The sequence below is a fragment of the Marmota flaviventris genome, chromosome 11 (assembly GCF_047511675.1).
Source record: "Marmota flaviventris isolate mMarFla1 chromosome 11, mMarFla1.hap1, whole genome shotgun sequence".
Taxonomy (NCBI): Eukaryota; Metazoa; Chordata; class Mammalia; order Rodentia; family Sciuridae; genus Marmota; species Marmota flaviventris.
Genome location: NC_092508.1, coordinates 21,494,482 through 21,517,040, shown reverse-complemented (window position 1 = coordinate 21,517,040; position 22,559 = coordinate 21,494,482). Strand labels below are relative to the sequence as shown.

At 37.0% G+C, this 22,559-nt stretch overlaps 1 protein-coding gene across 1 annotated transcript in view; it reads right to left on the bottom strand.

Annotated features, from left to right (window-relative positions):
* Positions 1–22,559, bottom strand: part of Abca12 (ATP binding cassette subfamily A member 12) — a 157,144-nt gene that overhangs the window by 93,528 nt on the left and 41,057 nt on the right. Inside the window, exons 3-6 of the mRNA XM_027941876.2 lie at positions 16,392–16,545; positions 5,511–5,602; positions 3,836–3,933; positions 921–1,106 (exon numbers count right to left, since the gene is read on the bottom strand). Of these exons, the coding sequence (XP_027797677.2) occupies positions 921–1,106; positions 3,836–3,933; positions 5,511–5,602; positions 16,392–16,545 (530 nt within the window). The remainder of the gene's footprint in view (positions 1–920; positions 1,107–3,835; positions 3,934–5,510; positions 5,603–16,391; positions 16,546–22,559) is intronic.

Below are 22,559 nucleotides of genomic sequence, written 5' to 3'. Positions count from 1 at the left end.
TCCTGTTGATAAAATTCAAAAGAATTCTTTGATATTTTGTTATATGTGGATTTTATGAAGTGTTGATTAGTGGTGTCGTATTTTCACTCTTGTCTATTTAGGACTAGCATACACCAAATGTTATTACCATTCTACAGTAGAATGTCCTTGGTCTAATGTATAATAGTTTTTGGAAGAGGTATATATTGTTACATCAAAATCCAGGTTTACAAATTAGGCTTGAAGTCAGTGAGAAAAGACAAAAAGGTTCCATTATTCTAACTTCTCATAGTTGTATAGCTCTGATACTTCGATTATTTGCACTATATCCTGAGTAATCTTACTACAGACATCATAGAAAAGTCAATCTTGTTTTTCTTTTTCTTTCTTTCTTTTTTTTTTTGGTACCAGGGATTGAACTCAGGGGCACTTGACCACTGAACCACATTCCCTAGCCCTATTTTGTATTTTGTTTAGAGACAGGGTCTCAGGAGTTGCTTAGCACCTCACTTTTGCTGAGCGTGGCTTTCAACTCATGATCCTCCTGCCTCAGCTTCCCAGGCCCCTAGGATTACAGGTGTATGTCACTGTGCCTGGCTAGAAAAGCCAATCTTTATTCAGCATAGAACAAGCCATAGTTCTACTGTTATTATATGTTTACATTCATCATAATGCAATACTTCTAATTCAGTACTGAAATCATATCAATGCTGCACATCTAAATGATAAGTGAACATTACCCAACATTAAATGTTGTGTGAAAATGTCTATGTGAGGGTTACGTGGTAACAGAACTTTCCAGTCAATATTTTACAATCCATGTGGGCTGGAGAACAGCTCTTTGATTCCTATTGATTTATTGTGTGGATCCCCAAATGGAAACAGTGTATGTCCTCTAATTGCTAATGAGATCTTGAAGAGATTAAAAGATCTGTACTCACCTGAGAGAACTGATCTTTCAGTTCCTCAAGAGAAGATTCTAAAAGGGTCATGTTGGAAAGGCAAAATTTATTAAAGACATTTTTTCCTAGAGTGGTCCAGGAGAATGAATAGTGTGGACTGTATCCTGGATAGCTCTCACACATTTCTCTTCTTACATCTTCTGAGGTTGAGTTTTGCTTTAACAGCTAAAAACATGTGCAAGAAGAGCAAGATAATGTTAGTAAATGCAGATGTTAAAATATTCTACTATTCAAGGAAATCAGCCTGTCTTTGCAATAGCCATTTTTAAGTCCTGCATTATTACAGCAATTATTAAAGTAACAATGAAATGCACCAAGTTTACCTGTGGGAAGTTGTGAAGGGACAGTAGAAGTGAATGTGCTGAATTCTTGTCATCATTATGATTTAAATGGCTTACATATGATTTGTTTTACTAATCTTATTCCTGTCTTTGACCAGAAAACCTAAATGCAACAGGTGTTTTTTCACAGAATGTTTCATGCACAGAAATCTTATTAATTAATCCTGTGCACTGAGCAGCAGAAACTCAGGTATCTTAATGCTTCGTGATGTTTCCTAGGATTATGACCTTTGGAAATTGTCATCTTTGAAAGACTTCCAAAAGAAGGAGCTTCAAGGTCTATTTTTAGGATTAACTGTTTGCTTTTCAGAAGTGAACACATGGTTTATGTTTCATTTAAGTCTCATAGATGAAGAAGAAAAAGGAAAAAATACATATAAAAATATATAATCATAAGCATAATTACTAAAAGCAATAATTGTAAGTTCTTTTTATAATGGGATCATTATAATCCCCCTACATTTTCCATATGCAGATCAGTAACATATGCTGCACAATTTTCAGCTATAACATTGATCACTTTCACCATTATTAATTTGTTTAGACATTTACAGAGCCAACTACATTCAGTTGTAACACTTCAGGGGTTCCTTCTTATGATGTGAGGATCAACTTCATCCTCTCTTAAGTTCACATCGCAAAGGATACACTCAGCTTTTCCAGCAACTGAACTTCTACATATAATGGAACACGACAGGATCCACTTATCTAGGATGTACAAGAAGTGCTAGGCTTTCTAGTCATCCATCCATATCTCTTTTCTAACATTACACGTAAACTCACCCCCCAAATGATTTCTCTACTCATTCTTGCAAAAGTTGCAGAAAGTGGTAAAGAAAAAGAAGAATCAGAAAGATTGCTGACATAGGCATCAATATGTCATCCTAATTTTTACATCCCTTCTCTGCTCCAACTACTCCTAAAATATATATCTATACAGACAGAATTCACTTTGGGCTTATCTTCCCTGGATATATGGCTCTGTGCTGCCTCACAAAATTCTAAAAATCCGTCCCATATGAAAAAGGGGACTTGGGAGTTTCAATACAATAAAGTGGTATTTTTAAGAATAGCATTTCTATTCTAGATGTTAATGAATTTATCTAAAGCAAAGCAAGACTGTTCTCTAGGAACCAATGTGGAAGAAAAATAATGGAATAGAATATCATTTCCTAGTTTACAGACTGGCCCAATTGAGAGAGGTTTTAGAATGTACTTAACTGGGCATTTCCAGCTTCCTGGGCAGGGAGACCTCAAAAATTATATAAACTAGATTTTCACTGTCTAGATTATACTAAATGGGAAAGTCTTCTATTTTGGCCAGATTAGCAGAATTGCCTTGAGGAGCCATGGAAACATTTTTTGGAATCTGTTGGTGTCATCCTTTGGTTTATATACATGACCCATCTTATGGACATGCCTCAGTCTCTCAGAAGGTTAATCCAAGGGTTACTGACAGAGACATAATAAACACTAGTGGTTGTGGTTGGTGGAATGTGAATAAAAGTAAGAGACATGTCTTATGATTCAGATGGAAGAAATGACTACGATATGGATAATTATTTAAAATGTTTATGTATGAGAGAGAGAAAAAAAGGAGAGGTGGGGGAATATCATTCCTCATGCAAAACCTTCAGAATTATTTCCTCTTCATTTCTGAAGAGCATGCAAGGTAGGACTCAAATGTCTACCGTACAGGCCAGTCAAGGAAGCCAAATCTATGAACCTGGATAGTTGAAAGACAACAAGAAGTGGGATTGCATTTAACAGAAGAGTATCTGTTCTGCCTAAAGGCACTCAAATTTAATTTCTTAAAATCCCCCTACATACACATTTAGCTCACAGGCCATAAAGTTCACACCTCTTGTAAAAATTATGTTTATTATCTTGAAATCTGGGAAATGTAAAGTGGATGATCACTAGGAAACAGAAAAAAAATCCATAAGTAAGCTCTATAAAATATGCTAAAGAAAAGGATTTGCCTGCTTAGGGGAGATATTTTGCAAAACTCTGATTTTTCAAAAGACATTATTAGTATGGATGAGGTAGCAAGTTCAAAGAGTATTATAGCTTCATTTGTTTTTTCTTCTCTACTTCAGAAAGTTAAAAAATCACATATCATGCCACCTTACTTCTTACTAAATTAAACCTTAAGTTCAATTAAGGGACTTACCAGGGAAGTAAATAAATGCCCAGGAACTTAAGGAACCTCACAATATCTTAAAATTAAGCAGTTATTGAGTGCCTAAAAAAAGAAAGTGCCTGAGATGTTACTTAAATGGAAAAGGCAGTCCAAGCTTCTTCCTATGTGAGAGATCCCTCCAATAACCCAAACACATTTGTTCAACCTCTTTATTATTTGCCCATTAAAAAACTAAATGAAGGGCTGGGGATGTGGCTCAAGCGATAGCGCGCTCGCCTGGGTTCGATCCTCAGCACCACATACCAACAAAGATGTTGTGTCCACAAATAAGTAAAAAATAAATATTAAAAATATTCTCTCTCTCTCTAAAAAAAAAAAAAGAAAAAAAAGAAAAAACTAAATGAAGTTACCTTTTCCAAACCAAGGATCCGTGCAAGCACTTGACTGCCATTGAAAGTTTCTGTTCCAGCCTCTTCCAAATCAGAACTTGGACTGGGAAGTACCAGAACTGTAGTAGAAGAATGTATTAGAATTCTACATGCACGCGAGTGCGCACGCGCGCGCGCTCACACACGAACAGGATTACATTAGAATCCATAACAATCCTTTGTAACCTCATATACCCCACAACAAGAATGTGCTTAACTATGTCACTCCGGTGAAAGTTTCATACTGACAAAATGGCAAATCCATGAGATTTTCTCTTCACATAAAATTATGATGGTTTTGGTCAGCTCCTGTTTTTTTTCCCCATTCATTCAGATGTCATTTGCTTTCATTCCAGTTTGTGTCATTAAACTTCATCATCAATATTATTGCCCAATAAACTGAATCATTTCTCTGCAGGCCTAGAGGATTTGAGGTGCCTCTACTAGCTCCACAGATCCATCATATCCAACATCTGTTCAAAGGATCTGCCAACGCACATCTGGTGATAATGGTCTTTCTTTTTAATTGTCCAATTGGGATGCTGAAATCTGCTTAGGATCATAAATTCTCTCCTCCCCAAAGTGGTTTCTGAATGATATTTCAGATCAAATAAATGGAATGAAGCAATTAGTCCAGACTACAGTATATTCTAATTAAGTAATTCCCAAAGGGTCCTCATCTAGTACTATTTATAATGTGGCAGAGTTTTCTGAGTTTAGATAATTAGCTAGACGTGTACATTTATTTATACCATGGATATTCAGTAAGCTAATATGGTGACTTTTATGAATTTTGAACACAAGTATTTATTATCCTCATAACAAAGAATTTTAGTATTCAAAGATACCAGTAACCCATCATCAGAAAGGTGTATGCTTTATTTTAGCGCCCATGGGGATAAAGAATTTACTGTCTGATTTCTCCAGACCAAGGAAATAACATTTGTGTAAAGACTAGCCAGGAGGAGAAACATAATCTGTGGCTACCGAGCAAAGCAAAGATTACTGAACCATAAGATCATGACCTTATTTCTACTGTGATTTAACCTACTCAGCCAAACACCCACAGATCATTCATAACAGAATATTAACTACTCAAAAACATTTACCACCATGTTCCTACTACATTAACCCAGGACTTCTTTCATTGACTTCATCAACTTGTATGGGAATGCTATTTAATATCCTAGTGTAAAATATTCCATGGCATTTTTAAAGACACTCCTTATTCTTCCCCTAGAGCATATATTCCAACATACAAAAATCTTTTGTTCACTAATATATCCCTAGTCTCTAATGTATTTGAGATACTTTCCAATAATATTTATTACCAGGCTTTAGGACCATCCCATAACCATCTAATTGCAGACAAGAGTTTGGATTCAATTCTGGGACACAGTACAATTCTCAACACCTAGGACTTTGTTCCTAAAGGGTATTTCGATAAGAACTTAGTTTCTTATGATTCTGGTGAACTTTATATAATTATACCACTGCACTCAGGAAACCATGGGGAATATTCTGATGTTTTAGAGATAGTCTAAGCATTCCATCTTTGTTTTCAAAGTTTGAGGTATGAACCCTTTAAAGATTAGACCATTGCTGGCTGTTCCAAAAGGCCTATTCTACACTCTGCAAAAAAAAAGAGTTAGCTTACCCAACGATGCATGTCTTCTTTCTGGAACTTGAGTGCTCTGGAGTGATAAATTACTGTCCTTCTCCAGGTTGGATGACTTTTTCAGAATTTCGCTAAAGAAGAAAAAGCAAGAACTCTGTAACTTTACCCACATTAATTTCAGTTAGTTAAAGCAATGCATTATGTGGCAGATTTCAGAGCTCTCTTAGGACTTTCAAATTCTTCATCTGCTTTCTAGGATATTAAGGGAAGAATTCACCTAACCATACATCAATTAATATATAAGATCTTCTAGAAGGTAAATTTTATTCAGAGAAAATGACCTAGAGGAAGTTTAAAAATAGTTATTTTCTTTTAATCCTACAGTAAGGAAGTGACTGGAATGGAAATTAAAATTATTGGAAGCTTTTATGGGGAAGGGAGGGGGCATGGGGTTAGAAATGATGGTGGAATGTGACGGACATTATTATCCAAAGTACAGGTATGAAGACACGAATTGGTGTAAATATACTTTGTGTACAACCAGAGATATGAAAAATTGTGCTCTATATGTATAATAAGAATTGTAATGCATTCTGCTGTCATATATAAATAAGAATTAATTTTAAAAATAAAAATAAAAATAAAATTTTTCTGATGTTTTTCTCTTCAGAAGGTGATGGATCCCAAATAGATGAGTCCATGGGTTTTCTGGAGACTGAAACAAAGGTCTATGTATTTGTCAACAATCAAAGATAGATTGCTTTGAAGATTTTCTCAGTTTAATAGTACTTGTAAGATAGATTCAAGGAAGAAGGAAAAGAAACAGCATTTATTGAGTATCTAGTATGTGCCAGGAACTGTCACTGTTGTCACCACAGGTGGTACCAGGTATAAAAGGAACATAACCAGATGTTCAACTGCCCCCAGTGTGTCAATGCAATGATAAGAGCATGTGGTGCCAGCAATCCCTGCACAATATCATCTCACTAGATTTTGGAAGAGAATAATATTAGACCTTCCTACAATTAAATAACCCTCTTTAAAAAAAGTCATTTCCTCTTTAATTTTTTTTGAAAACTGGACATACCTATCAGTAAGTGCCTAAAATAAATGTATATATTTCAAAAATAAAATCAATACAAACATCTGGATGTACATAATATCCAGAGTTCTGAAAAGTTTTGAATTTCACATAGCGTTTTTATTTAAAAAGCATATTAAAGATACATTAAGATGGAGAGCATTTCTACTTACTACTGTGGTTCAGTTTGACTTCTGTTTTGGAAACGAGGTTGTTGTTATTTATAATTGGAAAAGTACATTCAATATTTTTTGGTGTGTTCTTCTTATAAAAATGATAAGAAGAGGTAATATTTGTTTCCATTCCCCAGTGTTTTTCCAATATTCTCCTTAAAATATACTGGTTGCTCCAAAATTTCTGCATTCTAGTGTATGCTTGAATTATTCATGACCTTGTCTGTATTCCCCTAAATCTCCCTACATTCCTTATGCTATTTGAATGGGAAAACCCAGATACAAATAAGAACTGACCTGAACCTTTTCCCTTTTCTCAAAAAGAAGTTTCAAAAGTTTAAGAAAGTTGGGCTTACTCTTTTTTTTTTTTCCCAATTCAGCTTGCAACTCTATAAGGAAGACTATTGAATATCAATACATTTTGAAAACAAAGAGGGAAATGGCCTTCATAAAATTTTTAAGGACTAGGGACAGAAATGAAAACCAAAGGGACAATAACAAAGATCAAAATAGCAATGAAGGAGCAAGGGAAAATGGACTGAATAATAAATGTGAGTGAGGAAGAAAAAAGTAAGAGACAATTGGAAGTTAAGAAAATGTGCTCTTGCAGAAGCAAAGCCCCAACTGCTCCAAGTGGACTATCTACCCATCTTCTCATATCTAGATAACTACTCTTACCAATATTCTTAAAACGTCAAAATGGGACAGGCTCATTCTATTCCCAGCAAGCATCTGGCTCATCTGGACTGAGCTCACTCAGCAGTAAAGTGACCACTCCAGAAAAGGAACCAGGGCGGTCCCTTTTTCCAGAGGACTTTCCTGGATCAGGAAGTGCCCATGGTTACGTGGTTCCCTACATCCTATTCTGTGGTCTTTCTATGGAAGTGAGAACTTGGGATATCATGTGTTCTTTGCTATCCCTCTTCCTGAAAAATTTCTCCAGTTTCATTTTACATTTACAAAATATGGTGTAATGGCATGTGTCCACTCCCATTGGACATTAAAACTGTTTTCTTTAAATAAAGCAGAAACAAAACAAATGGACAAAAGAGAGTATGTGAGCAAGAAGGTAAATTTAGTCTATAAGTTGGAATACAACTTATTTTCCTCAAAGATAATTAATTCTATTATTTTTGTTTTTCCCCCCCAGTACTGGGTGTTAAACTCTGAAGTGCTCTACCACTGAGATACATCCTCAATCCTTTTTAATTTTAAGACAGGGTCTCTCTAAGTTGAAAAGGCCGGCCTCAAACTTGCAATCCTCCTGCTAGCCTCCCAAATCACTGGCCTGATGACTATTCAATTAGTAAAGGATAGAAAAAAGGAAACTAGTCTAATTGAGTTAATAGCATTTTCTGAATTTTCTAATGAGCATAATCATGCTTACAGACAAAGCTTCCTAATAGTGATGAAATAATACCCTCTCCCTGTTTCACACATTTTTTACATACTTACCTAGATCCAAATGTAACTATTCCCACCACTTTTTCATTCTAGACTGTGACATCTTTGGAAGCAGGTATCACGTCTCATTCATCTAACATCTAGCATAGTACTGGACTATGTGATCTGATGGCCCATTAAATAAAAAGAGTTTTGCTGGGGTATGGCAGAAAGAGCTTTAGAGTTAGAAGACACCTTGGAATTGCAGCTCTGATCCCAGGAATCCTGTCCCTCATCTACACATTAGGAATGTAAACACCTATTATTATGGTTTGGAACTGAGATGTCCCCCAAAGCTCCTGTTAAGGCAGGAACATTCAAAGATAAAATGATTGGGTTATGAGAGCTGTAACCTAATTGATTCATCCTAGTTTGAATGGGTGGTAACTATAGTCAGGGAGGGCAAAGCTGGGGGAGGTGGGTCACTGGAGACGTATCCTAGAAGAGTTGTTCTTCCTGCAGCCTGTTGCCTCCTCTAGACCCCTTCTGTTTCCTTGCTGCCATGAGAGGAGCTGCTTCTCTCCATCACACACTTCACCCATGATGTACCTTGGGCCCAGAACAATGGAGTGTGGCATTTATAGACTAAAACCTCTGAAACCATGAACTCCCAATAAATTTCCCCTCCTTTAAGTTGACTAAGACACCTATCTTACAAAGTGGTTGTGATTATAAAGTGAGATCTGTGTACTGAGTATCTATGTGGACCTTGTGGTCACAGGGACTCAGCCAACATTAGCTTTTCATCAAAGTACTCACAAAAGAAGACGGTGCAAACACAACCTTTACCATCAGCATGGAGCTTAAGTCCAATACTTATGCACAATGCTCTCAGTGTAGTCCCCTCAGAATCCTAGAATTCTCAGGAATTAGAACACCAAGTAGATATACTCCATTATTTTGTAGATCTGGAACTGCAAGCCATAGCTGGTCAAGTGGATGAAGCATAGGACCTTAACCAGGGTTTTGTAATCCTTGCTTCATTTTGTGGGTGTATTTAATTTCATTATTTATGAAAGGATTTTTCCATTTGTAGCAATAATCAATTTTTACCTTATTGAGAAAAGTCTAGAGGGCACTGTGTAGGCTGATAGTATGATTGTTTAGCACATGAAAAGCCATTGGGTACTTGATAATAAAGAATGTCTCTTGAAACACTTTATGGCTGAGGAAGCACCTTTTTAAAATGGCCTTGATCTGCTATCCTCATTGCTTACCTGATTCTGCAAACATTCTTGGAAGAGGAAACACCCAAGGATAGCACCCAGACACAAACATATAATCTTATGCTGTACCTGACATATGCATTAATTAACTCATTAACTCATAACATTTGTTAAATTCCTACTATATGTATTATAATGGTCAAGTCAAGTAAGAAAACTAAGTTTGAAATATATTAATGATTAATAACTGAGTAAGGACATGCATAGGGGATGATGGGAATACAAGATAGGGCTCCTGAATCAGATATCATTGGTAATCTTTGTAGAATAAGATCCTGAGAATCACAATCCTAATTCAACCCTTTTACTTCCTTAACATATTCCCTCCTTGCTTTCACTAGAACAGTGGTTCTCATCTAGGGGCTATTTTGCCTGTCTCCCTTAGAGATTATTTAGCAATATTTAGAGATATAATTGGTTGTCACAACTGTGTGTGTGGGTGCTACTGACACCTAGTAGGTAGAGGCTAGGGGTGCTACTAAACACCCTACAACACAGAGACAACAAAGAATTATTTGTCCCAAGTATTAATAACATCAAGGCTGAGAAACCCTGCACTAGACTATGACACATAAGTAGAACTATTCAATGGTAATTCTTCCCCATTCCCACTCCCCAGGACCAACCCAAGAGACTTAACAGCTCTGAGAAAGTCACATAGAATCTATCCCATACTGGATATCTCTGGGAAATATATTAAAGCATTATGTAAAACTTAGATGCCCCCTGAACTTGGAATGTATGCTAATCTGATTCCAGAACATTCAATCCTGGGGTGAGTGACTCAAATCACCAAGTAGTCTGTGTGGCACCATTTAACTAATTTTCATGGACTGAGCTGTACGTACAGTTCCATAGAGTTGACTGAGGAGCTCTCCTTTGAGATGTCAGAGTCATGTACCTTGCTCAGTGTATTTATCAGTTTCTGTTTTGAATGGGACCCAATAAGGGAAACATCTTGCATTCAAGATTTCCATTATGTTAGGAGGAAAACTAAACCCAGAATAGATTTGACTTCTCAGTCATGTCTACCAACAGTTACATTTGGGAAATGTCACATATATATATATCATCATAATGGTAGACGTTATGCCTCATACTGAGTCTTAATTTCCTGTGAAAGGAAAGACTACCTGTATGGGTGGTATGCATGCACCATGATAAATTTTGTCTATAAAAGGAATTCCTACTGGGAAAGAGGCATATGGCAAATCCTGGAAAGAAAATTTTGACATTCTTTTTTGTCTCTTAAGGGTTAGTTAATTTTTTATATGTATTTTTCTCTTTTCCCCAGAATTATAATTATATCAGTGACATCTGGAAAGAAGATGTGAAATATGATGCCCTGAACCTGCTTCTAATCCCAGTTCCAGATGACTTTCATCATTGCTTCTTAACTGCTAACAGTAACTGAGGGCACTGTCATGGTCATGAGGCTCTCAGTGCTTCCAGGCAGCCATCCTCCCTGGCTGTCTCCACACAGTCATTCAGATGGAAATTTTAATTGATTTAATCATCTTCTTGCACTTCATCCTGACCTTAATTCCTTAAGGGTCACCCAGGCTGCAGATATAATCTCTGATGGTCCACATTCAAAACATCTCTCTTTTCAGTGACCCAGTTATAATCAAGATGGAGCTGCCTTAATGCATTATCCTGTCTTAGGATTTTTTAAAATTCTTAGGAAGGGCTTAGGAGTTATATTATGTAACCCAAACAAATACACTTGTAAAAGATTTTAAAGGCACAATGTTGGGCAGATGAGAAGGTGCATATGTGTTAGGAACATGCAGAATGGGGAGGGGATGACTACACCATGGTGTCTTTCCAATGACATTGTGCAGATTATGCTCTGCTAGCCAAGAAATAGGCAGACTCATTGGGCAATGCTTCAAGGAAATATGCGATTTCTCCATTACAATCAGAAGCAAAGCTATCTGCCTATTCTTCTTTGCCTACTATACAGGTGCCACCATCTGTTTTTCTCTTTCACTAAATTCTGGGATTCTTCCTCCATGGCCTTGCTCAAACACACCTTGGATTCTGGTAGCCACACCTTATCTGTCCTTAATGACCACACCCTTTCCAGCTCTGGGAGAACTCTCCTGAAATCTCCCAACCCATACCTACTTCCACTCCAATAATACAAACAACATAAGACTCAGACTCCTCAGACACAAACAATACCTTTAGGAAATTACGTACCTATTCAGCATTTGTGCTAATGTTCTTGGCACAGTAGGAGATAAACAAATATTCATTACATTTACCATGTTATGTAGTCATTTTCCTGCCATCTTGTCTCTCTGTCTCCCTTTTCTACTAGGTTGTAAATTCTTGCAGGGCATATCATTTTCGGAATCTACAGCAACTTGCATAGTCCTAGTAGCACACTGTATATATTAAATGCATTCTACTGAATGAATGAAGAGCTTGGCTTGAATGGCAGTTAATATATTCCCCCAGCATGTTTTTAGATAAATGAATTTTAATCTTTCTTTTTATACTAATTCTAGCTTAAATGGTTACTAAATAGCTATACCTCAAAATTAAAACAATAAGACACCTAGACATCCTATGTCATCTTTATAGTCAAATGAGGGCAAATGCCTATTCTATATCTGCTTGTCTTATATTCCCAATAACATCTTTAGGTTAATTTCTAAACTCATTTATATTTTTTTCAATTTTAAACAAAACCCTAGGCATTTTAAAATTATCTCTAAGTAAAATTGTTTTTCAAGTTCTGTAGGATTCATACAATAGAAGCAGAGGTATGAATTGAGAAAACACAGGTCATGGATAAGTGTCAATGAGAATAGGGAGCAAACCCATAGAGGCAATTTCTCCCCAGGATCTATAGGAATGCTGAATCACTTCTCCAAATAATGACCCTGTGAGCTCTGGGGGATGATCTCTGCCATTCGCCAACTGTGTGAGCAATGGCACAGCCAGGGGCTCCTACTGTTTGATGCATTCTTACATGAGTATAGGGAGGAAAGACAAGGGTTAGATCTGTGATGTCAGATCATCCATTGTGCAAAAAAGCCATAAATGTAATCATTTCTTTTTTCAGACAGCTAGCTAGAGTGGATGCTGAGTACAGTGTTGGATTTTTTAAAAACATCTCTTCCTGAAGCTAATGCCTAGAGAAGTATGAATTTAATAACAGAAGGCTAGTGCCAAAAGCAAAATCACATCAAAACACTTGGCAACTGGCCAGCAAGTAGTGACTGCAGTGTGATCATGTCTTTCAGAAGAGCGTTCTATTAAAAGAAACATGGCAGTCATCTTTTGATGAGACCAAAGGTGCCATTTCTTTCCTCACTTACAGAAGAGAAAAGGAAGACTGCTTTGTTTCTTAATGAGGCTATGCTGCTGAATCTTCCTTCACCAAAGGAAGCAATTTAGTGGAATGGTTTACCCAGTAACCACACGCCACTTTCATTGCACAGCTATATAAAGCATAAAAGTTAATAGCATGGTGGGAACTATCATTAATACAATTTTATTATTGTACATAATTTTCTAAATTAAGCTCCAATTACTTGTAGTTCTGAAAAAATACAGAATGTACAGCAACATGCAACTTGAGCTAGACAAACTACCTGGAGGTTAGAATAAAACAGAAAAACAGATATGACTAGAGAATAATCACTAGATGATCAAATAAACCTGGACTTTAATCTACTTCCAAAACCAACATAAAGTCTCATCCCACACAACCCCATGAGTTTGATTCTCTATACTACAGCTTTGAAAAATACTCCTTTTGGGGGAAGTGTATCTGCACGATTCTTAGAGATGTTAACTCTTTCCTTCTTAGTTAGCTCTTGTATCATCTTTAGAGAAAAGGAACACAGTAAGCTGCCATGATGCTGGAATGCCCTTTTATTCCCACCCCACAGAAATCTAGCCAAGTCAAGGGAACAAAGAGAACAGGCCCAGGCCAGTAATTGCTAGAGAAACTAGAAGGACACTGACTTTGTCTCATGTATGTTATTCTTTAGGTAAGTTTTGTGTTATCTGTAGAAAGCTACTTTCTTGCATGTACACCAGGGCACTTGCTCCTTGGGATGCTCATCATACAAGCAAGCTAATGCTGATGATGTCACTGCTTCTGAAGCCTAACATATAAAACCCCTCTCTCAGTGACTGGTGCAAAACCGAGAGCACTGTGGAGAGGATACATGTCACTTATCCAGCTGGCCACCACAGACAAAACACTACGAGGGATGAAGGTGGTATTTGGTCAGCCTATTGCCACTGAGCCTTCACTGTGAGCATTTCTCCTCAAAGCCTTGTGTCTAGTATGCAGTCTCTAGGTATTTTCTTTCATCTCCTGGCAACCTATCATACTGCCCTGGCACAATTGAGCTAGAGACCTGACAGTTTTTCATGAGGAACAAAGGTATACAGAAGAAAGCCCCAGGTGTGGTTGTAATCCAGTTGTATATCATGGACCTGAATGTTGTCCATATTTCCTCTAATACTTGCTTTACAAAATGTTCATCTCCGGTAAACCTCATGAAGGTTTTCCCCATGCGCTTTTCCTCAGCAAAAGTTATCTTTTTACTCTAAGTATAAGGGTTTGTTGCTCAGGCATGCTGGTCACACCTTCTCCTGTTATTGTTATTGATTTAATATCTTCCCATTAGAACTCTGGCACAAATCACATCTAATTCATGACTCACATGGACCATCAACTCTGGAACAATAGGGAATACCACTCTTCCTTTCATACCACCTTTATGCTGATTGCACAAAAGGTCAGAAACTCTAGCTGGCTTTGGTCTCCTTCACTGAGGCAACGTTTGTGTTCACCTAGAGCATGCTATTCTCAAAACCATGGGTTGTATCACTTCTGTACTTAAAACTTCTTAATGGCTTCTCACTTGGTTAAAATTACCAAGCTGTCCCCTATCAGGAGTGGCAACTCAATTATAGGTTTTGAAATTGTCCTGTAACAGAGGGGATGCCCCTCAGGGAAAACTCTCTGTGCAAAGGTGCCCATCTAGATAGCCCAGTTGCTATGGTGATACCCTGTTCAATAGGGGATTCTGTACTAGCCACAGAGCCATTTAGTTCTTAACCTCCAGGTTCAGATACCAACTCCCAGGTATAGAGGATTCTGAGCATAGAAAGATAACTACAATGTTACACCAGTGCTGTAACCTTCAAGCCTGCCTGCTTAATAGAAACTTTAGACAATGGGCTTCCTGGGTGCCACAGGAAGCTCCTTTCACTGCAACTGTGAAAGAGCTACGAGAATGTTTCTAGTCCTGTGACTTTTTAGTGCACAAAGAACAATGCCTCCATAGTCTTTAACTTCCTGATTATGACGCCTATATAATACACTTGCTGGGCCAGCTCTGTGTCACTGCTTCTCCATCCAAGATCAGTGTCCTGCCTGATCTCTCTTTTCTCTCTAAATGTTTGTGCATCTTTCTTAATCCCCCATCATCCCTCGCCAATTTTCTGAATTAACCGCCATGCAGATGGCGGCAGTCCCTTACCTTTGAGTCTGCGTGCTCTGTCTCCTGTGTCCCCTGTCAGCACATCCCTGCCACTTTCATCATCCCTCCCTGTGCTCCAGCCACATTAGCTGATTTCATGCTCCTCTAAATGGTCAGGTTGCCCCACCTCAGGTCTCAGTTTCTCTGTGTATGACACTCTCTCCTAGAAGTTCACATGCTGCTGGGGTTTCTCCTTGTCTCTGTTGGTCTCTACCCAAATGTCGCTTTCTGAAAGAGGCCTTCTTCTTCTATTCCATTAAGTCCCCACCTTTCAACTTGTATTTCTCGACCTAATTTTATTTTCTTGCTGATGCACTTATTTCTATGCCATTATGTTATTTATTTTTGCTTCCCCTTTCATGAGAATGCAAGTGACAAAAGGGTAAAAAATCTATTTTATTCACCACTGTATCATGGTGCTTGGAATGGTGGTTGTGACACAGAAGTACCTCTGTTACTGTCTCTTGAATAAATTAATAATGAATGGATGAACATCAGAATTGTCCTAAGCACCAGGACTGATTAGCTTACTAAAACAACAAAACCAGTGCAAATTAATAATGTAAAAATTTTGTGTCCCAAGTTGTTTCCCATGAAAATTCTTGACATGTTTTTATTTTATGCTAAAGAGTTTGTAGTTGCTCTCTCTTAAAACTTCACCCATATTATTTAATGATCAAAATCACAGTGACGACATTAAAGGAGAAATTGTGGTACATGCTAAGGAATTTAATATTCATGTTTAGGAACCAAATATCTCTGAGTATACATAAATGTGATCTTTTCTCAAGAGACACTTTTAAAAAATCTCTAGCAGCAGAATTATCTCAAGGTTGACTCCAAAATTACAATATTGTTTTTCAGTTCTGCAGAGAGTGAGGCCCCTGGGAATCTCTTTGGGAAGGAAAATTGAGATTGTGAATGATCCAGATTCCCTATCTTCATTCTTCAGCTGCTTCTCACATCATAAAATAGAGCACACATTAACCTCATTTAAAGGTTGTCATTGAATTATATATACGTTCAACTTTATTACTTTAAATTTTGAGGTCCTTAATTTTCTTATTTGTACTATCTAGTTTTGATTTCATCTGGAAGTGCCACATAGAGTCACATAAATATGTCATTCTTCCTGGAAATGATGCCCTTGACACTTTTCTGATGCTTGTGATGAAATCGTAGGGCCAAGTGTCACTGACAGAAGATCTTTGGGGGAAGGAGGGTAGAACTACCTTGACTATTCATCTTTTAAAAAACGCAAAATTTGAATAATTTACTCAAAATAGATTAGGCTTCATCTCACATAATCAAAGTGATTCTAAAGTGTACTTACCTTGTCTTTTTCACAGTTACATCATTACATTTGTGGACACAGAAAATAAGGTTGTATAGACTTATAGGAAGACTTACACTGGTTATCTCACAAGGAAAAATGATTTTATCTCTCAGAAAAACTCAACACACATGAGAAGTGCCCCTACCTGTCTTTAAACACTGCATCGTTGATTCCTTTCCTACGGAGCAGATCTAGAGGCCCGTAGGGTGTGTCTTTGCATTTAGAGTCTGTGTCACAGAGTAGGGTTTGTAAGAACGGGAAGAATCCGGTACTAGGAAGGTTTCGAGGTGCCAGGTAACCTGAAATTAATAAATAATAGTTATATTACTATGACACATTTGCCTGGGAAGAGAAAAAAGAATAGTAATAACCGCATTTCTGAAATTTCCTATTGGATAATACTATTTGGGTTCTACAAAGTAGCCCATCTCTACAACTACATTAGATATGGAGGGTGTTTTGTTTAACATGATTTCTCTAATTTACTAATATGATTTAAAGGCTTAAATATGCTTGCTGCTCCAGGGATCTTTCTTCTGGGGTTTATTCTAAGGAAATGATTAAAGGTGTTTCAAGAGTGTTTGCTGAAGTGTTTTTTTTTTTTTAAAAAATTACAGTGTATAAATATAATAAAACACAAGGCATCAATGAAGTATCAATTAATATGGGGAAGTTTATAAAATATCATTAAAGGAAAGATCAGAAAAGAAAACATTTTAAAACAGTATGAATAGAATTTCATATGATTTTTTTCCTTTTGGCCATATATTAACCTTCTTTTCCCCAGATCATAAATGTCTACTTTTATAATCAAAGTGGGTATAAGTGCACTCAAGTTTTCAGATACTAGGAGATATTTTTTGGTTTCTTCAAAATGTAACATTTTAATTATCCTTTGTGCAATTCTTTTTTTCCCCTGTATAAAAAACAATAGCAAGTGATGTGAATGAATATGCAGATTTCCCCAAAAATTAATCATAGGAAACAAGAACAATAACAGTAAAGGGTTTTGTAACCTTTACTTTAACATTTGCTTCATAAAATGTGATGATGAAAGACAGTTGGCAAGCTGTGAAATACAAATCTTTTCACAATTCAATTTGATATTAAAACACTAAATTCTTCCCTTTGGGAAAATATGGAGACAACGAACTTTCTAAAGAGACGGATTTAGAAAATACAAGGGAAATTCCAGACTGAAAGCTAACAAGCAAAACCTTCATTTCCTCATAAATCTGTTTAAAAAAAAAGAGTGTCAGTACAGGTCTATCTTCATTTTAAGAAGAAAAGTTTTCTTTGTAATAGAAGGAATAATATGGCTATGCACTAATAAACTATCAAGAGAATAATAAATAAAAATTTGATCCAAGTAGCTTAAATGCAGATCTTCCTAAAGAAAGATAATTGGAAGTAAAAGGGAAGGGGCTATAGGAAAGTTGGCCAGAAGAAAAGAGAATAGAAAGAGAGAGATTCAGGAAAATGCTATATTGTTTATCTTCAAGATGGAAGAAGTCACCCAGAGCCAAGGAATGTGGGCAGCCTGTAGAAACCAGTAATGGCAGGAAAACAGATTCTCCCCTAGACAGTCCAAAAGGCATGCAGCCCTGCAAACACCTTATTGTTTAGTTAAGATCAAATTCTTCACTTCCAATCTCCAGAAATGTAAAATAACGTGTCTGTTGTTTTTAAGCCACTCGGTTTGTGGAAATTTATTACGGCAGCCACAGGAAAATCATACAGAAATTAACACTAGTATGAATGAAAGATTTGAAATCTCAGAAGAGATTGGAGAGAACTTTGTTTGCCCTCCAAACTCTTCACTATTATTTTCTAAGTAGCCTGTTTCTGACACCAGAAAGACAGGTGTCCCTCCTGAAATGAAATTTGAGCAAAAATTGCATGGAACCAACATTAATTCCCACCAGTCTTCCCTGTGGTCCCCTGAACAAGCTTGAGAGCTCTTCACTTCATCCCTCTCTGGCATACTTCTGCCATAGTGAACGGCATACAAGACCTTTGTATATCTGCAGTAGAAGTTCACCATCAAGGGCAATCCACCTTGTTATGCAGATTCCAGCTGCAGCTGCTCACTCAAGGTCTGGGTCTTCACATGGCTTGTTCCTGCTCTACCTCAAACACACAATGGCTTCTTTGAATGGGAGGTAGACAGAAGGGACCAGATGACCCTCTGCTCTACAGCACTTATCAGCATGATGGTGTGGCTGAGTGAGGTGCTGCTAAAAATAATGGAAGCTCAAGAAAGCTCCATGGCAACACGAAGAAGGGGAAAGGAAGGAAAAGATGTAACAGGAAGAAGGCTGAGCTTAGAAGAGGTGTCACTTTACATCCGATTTTACCTTTCCTGGCATTGATTAAAAGTTGCAAATTTTTTTGAGGGAAATTTGAAGCAATTATCTACAGACAACCAACTTTACAGAAAAATTCATCAGAGGGTGTTTTAAAAAAATAAGCCCCCAGGGTGTTAAAAGTAAGGCAGTCAGTGCTTTGCACACTCTCGATGACTGATATTTCATGTGTTCTCCTAGGGTCATGCAAACGAGGTCCTTGCACATTGCAGTTCATGCAGAGTATGTACTATTCACATTATTTAATTTACCATCATATTTTAGGCAAACACTGTGCCCTCATCAAGTGAGGAGGCCCACTACAACATGGTAACACTGATTTATTAAGCATCTGCTGTATTTTGTTTATGGTGCTAGGCATGTAACTAGTATTACATCGATCATCCTTCCTGGGCATCCACAGTTTATTTTCTCAGGTACATCAACTTTTCATAGAATCTGTATATCCTCTAGGACTAACAAGTCAGAATTACATAGAACCAAATGTCACTGTAGTTTTCTTGTGAAAAGAAAATGTATTTTTCAATCTTTCACCCAACTCAGTTATGTGTGCAAGGAAGTAACCACTCAAAGCAATGGCGGAATTAAACCATCACAGATTTTAAAGAGTTGCTAATTTTGACTTGAACTTGTTCTGTTCTGAAGGTATCTCTGGCACCTTCAGATTCTAAAATAATGTTTCTCTTTATAATCCCAAGTGCTAGGATGAAGGAAAAAGAGAAACATTCCTCGATGTTTCACAAAACTTCAGAGCACAGCAAGCATAGAGAATGCAAATTAAGAGTAATCATGGAGTGTCCATGTTTCCAGCCAATGTGGAAACCACCAGCACCATTTACAGGTTAAATACAAAACAAAAAAACTAGACCTCAGGCTCTATGTTAAGCAAGATAAAGTCCTTGGTACCATATTTCTCAAACATCTCATACCCAAGACAACATTCATGCCCAACTCCAGAAGAAAAGCTATTGAAAGACCTGCCAATTTCATGGATGTCAAATTCAGAAGACTCCAACATAGTCTGGAAGTGAGGTAAGATGAATGGTAAGCAAAATCCTAAGCCACTGATGGCATAGTTCCTCAATAGCTCCAGACAGAGGCAAGGGACAGCCACCCATGTGTGGGAGAGGCCATTCCCTTAAAATGGATACAATTCACATGATTGACAAAGTCCCATTATAACATCAATATAGCCTAATGGAATCAAACTAAACTATAAAACAACTTTAGCAACAAATCACCAATTAACTAAACTTTAAGTTAAATCAAATTCATTTTCCATTGCTGTAAAAAATGAAACGAGCATTATAAAAAGATTAAGTTTAAGAATTTTTAAAAATATATACTCCATAAACAACTGTGATATTAATCGAAGCATTTATGATTTATCAAAAAGGAAGATCAAATGTGATTCCTTTCTCTTGCTGCACAAAATTCCTTATTCAGAGAAATATTAGTATGATATAATATAAAAATCAAAGCAATGGTTCTTGGAGTGTGGTCTCTAGACCAACAGCATCAACATCCCCAGTGAACTTATTAGAAACCAAAATTCCAGGGACTGGGGTTGGAGCTTATTGCAAGATCTGCACATGAAGAAAGCCTTGGGTTCAATGCTCATTACTACAAAACAAACAAAACCCCTGTATTTACAAAAACAAGGCAGTTGGCCAGGTGTGGCTCACAGGCTGTAGTTTGCTGTCCCTGGGAGGATTAGCCCTCCTAACAGCCCTTTCCCTGGCCCCTGTCTCCTTCATTTCTTGTTTTCATTTCTCCCCCATCCTTCTCTTCTCTCAGGGTATCTAATCTGCTTCACGTTGCTTTTCCTCTACTTCTTCATATTTTATTTTTCCTGCCCTCTCACCAATTCCTCTTTTTACTCAGTTTCCATTTCTTTTCTTCTCCTCCTGCTCCTTCTTTTCCTCCTTCCCCTTCTTTTTCTCATGGACACAGTGAAGAATGCAGTTTTATTCCAACATCCTTCCCAACAAATTCAGGAACATGTTGCTCATTGGCATTGTCTAAAGAAGTGTTATTTTCTATTTATCGTATTTTTAAAGAAAGAAATGTCACAGTCCTTTTAATAATGAAGCTCCCTCCATTTGACATCATTAGGCCCAGGAAGTATTCTATAATCTGCCTTGGTGACATTTGTAGATATTACAGTAATGGTAGAATTGGAGAATTTCTACTGTGTTTCTTTGTGTTTTTCTCAAAACAGGTCAGAACCCAACCTAGGTGGTAATTTTGTGTTTGCAGGTGAAACGAATTTAGTCTTTACCCCAACAAAGAGTTGAATGATAATTTTCTTTCTTGGAAAGGAAATTCAGACTAAAAAAAATATGGACTTACTCATTTAGAGCACTATATATTTTTTTCTTTTCAGACATAGGGTCACATGGGCAGAGAAGTATCAGGCCTTCTGATCGTGTGAATGCTAAGTCTCCTTGTCGAACACCACAAGAATTTTAACAACAAGGCAAGAGTAAATGAGACAAGTAGATCCAAAAATATCATCTGCAAGTAATTAAATGTTTAAATATGAATAAAGGAAATGAATCTTAAAAGTATATCTGAAATAATTTATTAAAGAAATCTCTTTTACTCTCTTATAGTTTTCAAGCACATTTTCTTCTCAATTATGTTTTTAAACACACAGTTAAGATTGTAAATAACATAAACCTGGCCTTTCAAATAACTTCAGAACACTTTATCAGGGGCCCATAGGACTGACCTGTTGTCCTTCAAGACACCTTCCCCTTGAATGATCAGGTTGTGCCCTAAAAGGTGGTGTCCTGTTCTGCCCCCCACTGGGAGGCAAAATCACTACACTGACTCCTCTTCCAGACCCGCTGAACAATGGCTTTGGCACCCATATGACCCAGAATGACCTTAGCCTAGAATTAAAACCGAATGAAATATCCTGGCCTAGTTCTCAGCACAATGCTCAGAACATTGTAAACAATTATTAAACATTAATGAATGAATGAACGAATGAACCCCTGGGAGTCACAGGATTTAGGGCTTTAACATAATATACATCTTCAGGTTATTATTTTTAGGATAAAGTTTCGAATTTTATCCCAATGTTATAGCAAATTCAATGGTTAATATGGCATTATATTCATGTGTCTCATAAAATGGGTAGACTCAACTGAATAATAAAACTAATAATATTTATTATAGTAGCTCTTTTAGATCTTGGTTTTTCTGAAAATCTAATACACATTGACAGCCGTAATATCAATACCTGGATCTATTATCTACAAAATGAAGCCATCTATTATCTATTCAATCATTATTTACTGAACAAGTATTTGACACCAAGGTAAGTGAGATTCCTCCTTCTATTTAAAAAAAAAAATTCCGTCTCAACACTTAAAAAGTACAACTCTGGGTTATTATGGTGTGTGGGACGATGGGGGAGGAGGGTCCCTCAAACATGCCTCTGTTCAAGTCTCTCTCTCTTTTTATTAAATAAAATGCATATAGAAGTCATTGTTTTCCTGAACTGTCAGAAATATTTTTAAAAATATATATTTGCAAGCAAATAGTCAAGCATTGGTTTAAAAGAAATGCTTCATGGTTTCTGAAGGGACTTAATATGTGTCGTTTCATAAGAGCCCCACAAAAATCCTGAAGAGTCTGCAGGGCAGGTGTTAAACCCATTTGGCAGATAACTTCAGAGAGATCAAGCAATTTGGCCAAAGTCACACCAATAATAAAATTCCAGAGATGGATTCAAAACCACACTATGTACAACAATGGTGAAAACATTTTTGTTAAGTGTCAATATCTTGAAGTGAACAGTCTGCAGATTGGGAAAAAAGGTACATTTCTGGTTTTGCTACTGAATCACGGGAGGTAAATTAACCTCTCCTAAGTCTCTACTTCCACACCTACCAAATTGAAGATAATAGGCCTTGCCTCCTCGTGGGCACAGGGAA